The sequence below is a fragment of the Myripristis murdjan genome, chromosome 22, assembly GCF_902150065.1.
Source record: "Myripristis murdjan chromosome 22, fMyrMur1.1, whole genome shotgun sequence".
Classification (NCBI taxonomy): domain Eukaryota; kingdom Metazoa; phylum Chordata; class Actinopteri; order Holocentriformes; family Holocentridae; genus Myripristis; species Myripristis murdjan.
In genome coordinates this window covers 23,586,939-23,594,905 of record NC_044001.1, presented here as the reverse complement: position 1 = coordinate 23,594,905, position 7,967 = coordinate 23,586,939, and the positions used below count along the sequence as shown (strand labels likewise).

Sequence of the window (7,967 nt, the reverse complement as noted above, 5' to 3'; positions counted from 1 at the left end):
CCCTAAAAAGGCTCTTAAAAATGGGGGATTTTCCATCCAAATAGCACGTGAGTGCAGTGCTGTTTGGCTGCCTATGTTAAAAGTCAAAGCATAGCAACACTCCAGAAGATGATAGACTTTTCAAATTAATGAGGGCTGATTTAGCATGTAGATAATAAAGCACCTTTGGAGAAAAAACAAAAAAACAAAACAAACAAAAAAAAAAAAACATCCTGGACGGATATTAACTGTATCTGAAGTTTCCTTCTGCAAGTCTCAAGTTGCTTGTAAGGTAAGGTACACGTGATTTGTAGTAAATGGACTAAAAAAAAAAAAAACTAGTACAGTCTTTCAAGGAACAAAGAAACTGAAAAATAATCATAAGCTTTCTAGAAACACAATACAGCAATGCTTTTCTTCTCAAATGTCTTGCTAGTTGATTGTGTCATGGGCTGCTTGGAAAACTCCTCTGTCCCAGCACTTCAGTGGCTGGAGGTTAAATGCTGCTGACCCTTGTGAGCTCCAACAAGCCATCACTCCAAGTTTTCCCAAACCAGCGGTCTCTGGTTAAAACTTTTCATACAGTGGAAATCAACAGGGAACATAGAGCGCTCTTCCCACTTATGTCAATATCTTTTATAACATGTCATTTCAAGTTGAGGGCATGAACTTTGCTGTTAATCTTGATTATCCAAATTCAATTACTTAAAACTTAAAATTGTGAATGTATGTCTTTTATTAGTAAATAAATAGTAGAAAACAAATAAAACAAACAAGCATTACAGAGAATCAACAATAATAAAAAAATGATTTTCAGGACCTTGTTATAATATTGCTGAAAGCAAATATATTGTTTGATTTTGGATATTAAAAAGAGTTAATGTAAACACAAATATTTTTCAAAACAGTCTGACATTTTAACACAGGTGATGACACATGGAACAGCACAACAACGTATTTGCCAGTCAACTGAGAATTCCGACTCCATTATTTATTGATCTGTTGGATTCACACAGTGTGTAACCATCTTAGCCCTAAGAATACTTGAGTATTTCATTTTTGAAGATGTATCATGTGAACTGAATGAACTGAATCTGCCTTTACACCAGCCCTGTTTACACACACATGACTAAAAGAACTGCTGCTGTCTTTACAGTGAATTAGGATGATAATTTATAATCTCTTTATGGAGCCAAATGATGAGTTCAGTATATTGCAAACAAACCAACATTAAGTGCATACATTTACTTATGAATGCACAGATGCACACGTTAACGCCTAGAAACAAGTATAGAAAGACACTCTGAAGAAACTCTGAAAAATACAAACACACAATTTTCCAAGAAAGAAAACAATGGAGATGTAGTGCCAACAGCAAAGGGGATGGAATTAGCTCTTCCTGTCTTCCTGGTGGAATAAAAACCATCATCTTAAATCCTTGGTGAGGCCTGCTAATCCCTAATCCTGCTACGCTGGCCCCATTAGTCTCTGTGCAAAGCCTGACCAACAACACACAGGTTGGGGTGTGATGCAGAGCGTGGCGTAGCTCTTAGATCTGATTGGCTACCCCACAGTTCATCCTCCCTTGTTGTTTCATCCTCCAGCCTATGAGAATCAAAGGAAGATTTGGTCATGAGGGATTAGGGAAGTGGGCCAGGTGGATCTTTGCCAGTTTGAACAGGGCAAAGTGCGTCACTGTTTAGCCAGTAGAGTAACAGAGTAGTTATAGTAAGATACTCTGGAACATACAATTAAAGACATAATAGATGCACAACGCCCTTTTCTAATTTGAAAGTAGGAAACATTCAATTCAGCTGAAGTTGATATTTTAAGCTTAGTATGCTGAATGCTCAGATGAATGAGATGATAATCCAATAGTTTTGACACAGTAAGCTCACTAAAGAACCAACAATCCTGATTCTTATTTCCGTTACAAAAATAATGCAAAGTTTTTGTTTTATTGAGATTATTGTATCAAAAGCCCTTGATTTCAGCAATGAGTGTATTTTCTTACGATTATTATCTACCTATTTGCAAAAAAGTAGGTCCTTGTTTACATTCATACAATTCATACAGTAGCCTACTAAATGCAGTAGTGGTAAGCGTACTATATGTATAATTCACCTTTTGTTATCTGTCACCTGTTATATGCAGTAGTCTCATGAGGACTGTCTCTTTTTAACTCAAATGCAGCTCTCCACAATGCTTGGCCTACTTTCACTCCTCATTGTGACCAGGCCATCCTAATAATCTAGCAATGTGGTATAGCAGTAATCTCAAATCAGCGGACTCACAATAGACACTATAAACAAGTCCAGATTTTGATTATATTATCATGTCTCAGTCTACATCATAATAATAACCACATTTATTTGTCATGCTGTGTATGTAGTCAGATAGTCAACTTCACTGACATAGTGATTTTGTTGTTGAAATGCTATGTTCACCAATGCACCCAGTGGCAGTACGATTGATTTTTTTATCTTGACATTTTGGAGAAATTAACTGTCTGCTTGGTAATTTTAACATTAACAGATGTTTGGTGCAAAAATACTTAAAAGTGTACTTTTCTCTTTCTGAGAAGTTATTGTGCATACACTGCAACACCAGCAACACCAGCCTTCAACAGTCTTCATATTCAAAGAGAAAATTGTACAACTATACAGTATAAATCTTGGCTTGTGATTATTTTCTAACAGAAAACATGATTTCAGGATCCAGGATGTTTAAATAATATGTAAATAATAAATATTTGGCAAACACTTACCCCTGTGCACTTATTGCCGGCTCACTCCCACAAGTATGAGCCACCGAGATGCAAGGCGCTCGTGGTGGCAGGCCCTGGCTGGGCCTTCGGTCTGACTGAGTCCGTCGGATGAAGGGTCGAGGTCCTTGAACAGACACAGGCAACCTCCCACGATTCCCCCAGGGACGTGGGAGAATAGAGACCCCTGAAGACGTCCATGCTTGGGGTGGTCTGGGCGCTGGACAAGGCTGGGCCTCAAACAGAGACGGAGAAGCAGGGCAGAAGACAGAACGTGCATTGCTAATCAAGCGCGAAATAGATGACTCTTCACTGCTGTTCTCTCTTGACCATCTTTGCACTTTTGGTGAAGCTGGTGGAGACGGTGCCTTGAAAGGGTAAGAGGGGGACGAGTTTGAGTTTAAAATGCTCTGCCTCCCAACAGGTGGGCTAGGTAGTCTCCTTTGAAGTGCTGGCGGGGTGGGAAGTTTACGGTTAACAGGCGGACTGGTTGATGATGGTGGAGTAGGCTGCCTTCTCAAGGTGTTGGGACTTGGAAGTCTTCGATGTAAACTGCTTGGAGTGGAAGGTGTAGATGGCAGCATTCGTGTCTTAGACATTGGAGGGGTGGCAGGCGGTTGGCTACTGACCACTGAGGAATGAGGCACTGTAGACACTGAAGTGTTTGGTCCAGGCACTGGAAAGCTGCTGCAATCTTGTTCCTCTGCTGACTCTGCTTGACTGAGAGATGTCTTTGTTGCCATGTTACATGCTGTTGACTTCTCCAAATTAGAGTCTGAAGGGTGCTGTAAGTGTATGATCTTTCTGGCTTGCTTGTAGAGAGAGTCAGCCTTCTCTTCTCCAATATTATTCTCTGGCTGATCATCTGGGGGGCTGACGTTTGACTGAACAAAAATGTCTCGAGCACCTCTGACAGAGGAAATAACCTTGGAACCTTGTGGTAGACTCCCTTTGCTTGGCAGAACAGTCACTGCCTGAACAGAGGCTCTCAGTCTTTGCGATACAACAGCCCTCTTTGCCCCCTTGCCCCCTTTTGTAGCCCTATCATCTGCTGCACCACAAAGACGCTGGGCACTTTCAAAGGAATTATCCATCAATACTTCAGGTGGAGGTGGAGGAAGACTATCCAGATCTAAATCATCAGTCTTCACAGATGATGTTGACTGAGGTCTATAGCTGGTTATCCCAGCACTTAGCACAGCTTCTACATTTCCTAAACCAGGTAACACAGGAACACCACATTTTCGCACACCTTTGAGAGGCCCCAAAACTCTAGGATCATCTTGTTCCTCTATACCTTGACTGAAGGTATCAATCAGTTTTTTGACTGAATTCCTACCTCTGTGAAAGCTCGAGGATGGCCGTGGTGATGAAGGAGGGCTAGGGGGCGGAGTGGCTTTCATAGGACCTCTGGATATTTTCTTGTCTCGCTTTTTTTGATCCTCAGTATCACTGGTTGCCTCCTGTTCTCTACTGTTGCATCTCACAAGGCCAGTCTTGTCTTTAATTGGTTGAGAATTGTTCTTCTCTAGTGAAGGGCGTGCACGATTTAATGCTGGAGATTGTGCTGGGGAGTTTCCTTGACCTTTTTTACATGGATTTCCCCTTGTATTTCCAACAACCTTGCTTTTGTTCATCCTCTCTAACCTATGATTTAAATCCTTCTGGGTTCTTTCTAATTCAAGCAGAGTAGGATCTTCAGCTTTGCTCCGCAGAGATTCTGCTGACCGAGAGCGTCGCTCTTTGGCCACTGAGGTCTTTTTCACCAGTGCCCTCCGAGTAGCTGCTGCTGTCTGAGGTCTCTTTGGGGATTGCTCCTCATCCTCTGCCCACTGCCGTCTACTTGTTTTTGGGCTGTCGACTATCTTAGTTTTGGCACTTGGATGTGGTGATGGTAGAAATTGTATCCTGCCACTTATAGCATCTTTCATTTTCAAAGTCATTTCTACATTTAGAGGGTTCTCTATGCGCTTTGGTGGTAGTCGTCGAGGTTGATGGTTGGAGTCAACAGGTGAAGAATTTGAGCGCATTCTAAAACCTGCTTGCCTGTTTTCCATGCCTCCATCCATCTCATCATCATCGTCATCATCCTCCTCTCCATCGTCCAAGGAGACTGAACCTAGCAGTGACTCTGAGTCTTTTTGTTCTTTGGCCATAATGGTACATGTGGAATCTATTGAGGTGAGTGAGACGCTAGGACTGATTTGGCTCATAAGTTTTCGCCGTGACACTACTTGCCTTATTTTCATGGAATTGCAGGCCAGGGGACTGCTAGGAGTGTTTCTGTTTGTCCCTGTAGACTCACAACTCTCTCGTCTGTGGCGTTTTTCAGATCCAGCGAGTGATTCACTCTCAGCCCCAATGCCACTGTCTTCACTGAAGAGAGCAGAATCCTCTGGCCCAGGCTTGCGCAGTGAAGCTGTTTCAATGCGAGTCAAAAGTTGCATTAGTCTGGTCTCTACTGCACGCTTGGCTTTCAGTTTCTCATCTAAAAGCTCCGAGACAGAGGCAAAGTAGTCAACTGCCTCCTCCAAAGCAGAGTCCCCAATTCCACCAACAGTCTGGCTCACATTCCTCATTCTCTGTGTAGTATATTGAAGAAGCTGCTGCAATAAATCCGGTGGGGGCTCGGTATTAGCAGAGCCAGACTTCAGAGGTGGAGAAGATGAAAGGTTTTTCATTTGGCTTGGCCAAGCAAGATGTTCTCCATTTTCTTTCAGAAGTTTGTCTCCCTCATCTGCCATGTCTTCCAGTCCCCGAATGATTTCCTCATAGCGTAGAGCCATAAAAGCAACCATAGGCTGCACAGAAACCTGAGTTTGGGTTGCCTGTTCCAAAAGTCCTAGAAGAATGTCATATTTATTTATGCTAGGATTCAAAAAGGCATAAGCAGCTTGGTGAGCTTTTACCAAAGGTTCTGGGAAGTCCACTTTCTCCTCTAGCGGTAAGGCCTTTTTTTCCTTCTCTTTCTTTTTCACCGGTTTAATACCTCTGTTATTCTTCTTTGGCTTCCTGACAGGCTTTTTGTCTGTTAAATCTTTCTTGTCCACATGTTTCTCTTTCCCCTGTGTCACTGTGTTGTTGTCCACTCCTTGATTTCCTAACTTATCCACACTGACTGCTTCCGGAGCCAGCTCAGACACAGATCTCTTTTTTTGTGGTGTTGAGTGAGCCTCCTTCTGCAAAGAGTGGGTTTGCTCAGCTATCGTCTTCTCCCTTGCATCACCATGCGCTGTTCCAGTGGAATCTCGACTTTCTCCATCTTCAGACTGGGATTCCCTGTGACTTTCTTGGGTTGCAGGCAGCAGCATTCTACCCCTCCTGAAGGAACCTTGAGTCCCAAAATTATTTCCTTTGGATGGTGAGCAGCCCATTTTGGATGCTTCAAATACCAGTTGATGTTTATGTTGTGTTAGTCTGCACAATGCCGCAGCTCAGAAACTGCTGTAAATGACTGAGAAATAAAGGCCAAGGTCCTTAGCCACCTGTTGTATCTGTCATTTTCAGATGCCTGAGGTTGTTGAGTCTGACAGGTTCCCTTTAAATGAGGATGTTACCCAAAACAAAATATTGATAAATCCATCTTGCATGTCTTTTATACGTATCATAGATAAGAAAAATAAATCCACAGATGAGTAGCCATGTTTCTTAATGATCTATTTCCAAGTAGCTCTGAGAAACATCCTTCTGTACCTCACACAGGACAAGCAGCTGAAAGGATTAGTGAGGCTTTCAGTGAACTCCTCAGTGCGCACATATGTCACGTTAAAGCATATAAAACTCACCTACTTGTAAGACCATAAGCTCATTTAGGTAATGAGGGCTAGCCTCAGGTGGCTATTAACTAGCCTGCACAACAATATCTCCCTTTTTAGCCCAGTGTCAACAAACAACAAAATGATTGTCCTTCTCATAAATTCAGCGAAGGTGAAAGTGTTTCCTGTAGCTGTCACATTTATTAAAATACAGAGAACGCATAATCTATTTATGCAATGCAGTTGTTTGGGTGTTGTTGTTTTTTTGGTGTTGATCCTCTTTAACATCTCTATATATAGTGTCTGTCATTGGAAGTGAGGCAATCTTTAAAATAACACTGGCACAGTGAATACCTCTTACAACCTCTTTCTCACTCATGAAGCTATTATGACAGAAATAAAAGGGAGCAATAAAGCATAGGGTTTTAAAGTAGTGTCTTTTCCACTCTTTCAAAAATATAACACAGCGGCAAATGTGTATAATACATGAACAAGAGGAGTCGGAGACTTATTAGATAATTATGTTTCTGTTTGTTTATTGTTTTGTTTTGTTTTGTTTTTTTGGCAGGTGTCAGATGCTTATGAACACAACTCACCCCAACTTGGAAAATTCTATTCTTTTCCTGGGTAATCGTCTGCTTTCAGCTAAAGCCAGCATAAAGAATGCACAACCCATTCAAATGTCCTCACAGTCCTTGTTAGGTATTTTCAGAGTCAGTGGCAGATTTTAAGTCAAATGCCTATGTGCCGCGATACTCTTACGCACTAAGGTGCTAATATTGTGCTTATTATTATCATTATTATTATTATTATCATCATATTATCATCATCATTATTTGCAACAGTGTTGATAATATAATGGTAATAATAATAATATTAATAATTCACTAACACATGTAATATTAGTCATTGAAAAACATTATATGCTGTGTGTTTTTTTGCTCAGTGAACTCGGTATATTTGGTATGTTTAAAATGGAAAAAGTACTGAGGTAGTCTGTTTGTGTGTGATAGCAACTGGGTATGTCTTGTCCAACACACAACCAAAACATAGCACCCTATTCTGCAGAGAGACAGGGCGTGTTCATGTATATCCTGCTTTGAATTAGTTCGGAGCCACTACTATGATTCTAAACATAAAAGGGAAATGCATTCTGTGAAACCATAACAAGCTGACTAACCAATTACGTAATAACCACCTGGTCATAGTAAACAAATTTATAGTATAAGTATATATAGTATAAGTACAGAATATTTTCTTTATTTCATTGAATCAGCCCACACTGAGCAACTCTGACATTGTTGATCTGCTTTTTCCATATTGCAGTATTAAAAGATAAAAGACAACCTCACTTGTTCTCCTTTATTTTAAGATTCCACAAGTTTTCTTATTAGAATCCACAATAAAATAACATCCTACAAGACTCAACCAGGAAAAAATAACTTTTTAGTCTCTCTCTCTTTCTTTTT

At 40.9% G+C, this 7,967-nt stretch overlaps 2 protein-coding genes across 2 annotated transcripts in view; both read right to left on the bottom strand.

Annotated features, from left to right (window-relative positions):
• Positions 1-570: 570 nt before the first annotated feature.
• The window catches only part of LOC115380758 (G-protein coupled receptor family C group 6 member A-like), an 11,963-nt gene continuing 4,566 nt past the window's right edge, over positions 571-7,967 (bottom strand). Inside the window, exon 8 of the mRNA XM_030081966.1 lies at positions 571-599. Coding sequence (XP_029937826.1) covers positions 571-599 — 29 coding nt within the window. The remainder of the gene's footprint in view (positions 600-7,967) is intronic.
• pcare1 (photoreceptor cilium actin regulator 1) lies at positions 698-6,481 on the bottom strand. The gene is made up of 2 exons (XM_030044312.1): positions 2,747-6,481; positions 698-1,584 (listed from the first exon to the last, which is right to left on the bottom strand). Exons 1-2 carry the CDS (start codon positions 6,115-6,117, stop codon positions 1,461-1,463), a joined length of 3,495 nt encoding a protein of 1,164 aa, XP_029900172.1. The 5' UTR covers positions 6,118-6,481; the 3' UTR covers positions 698-1,460.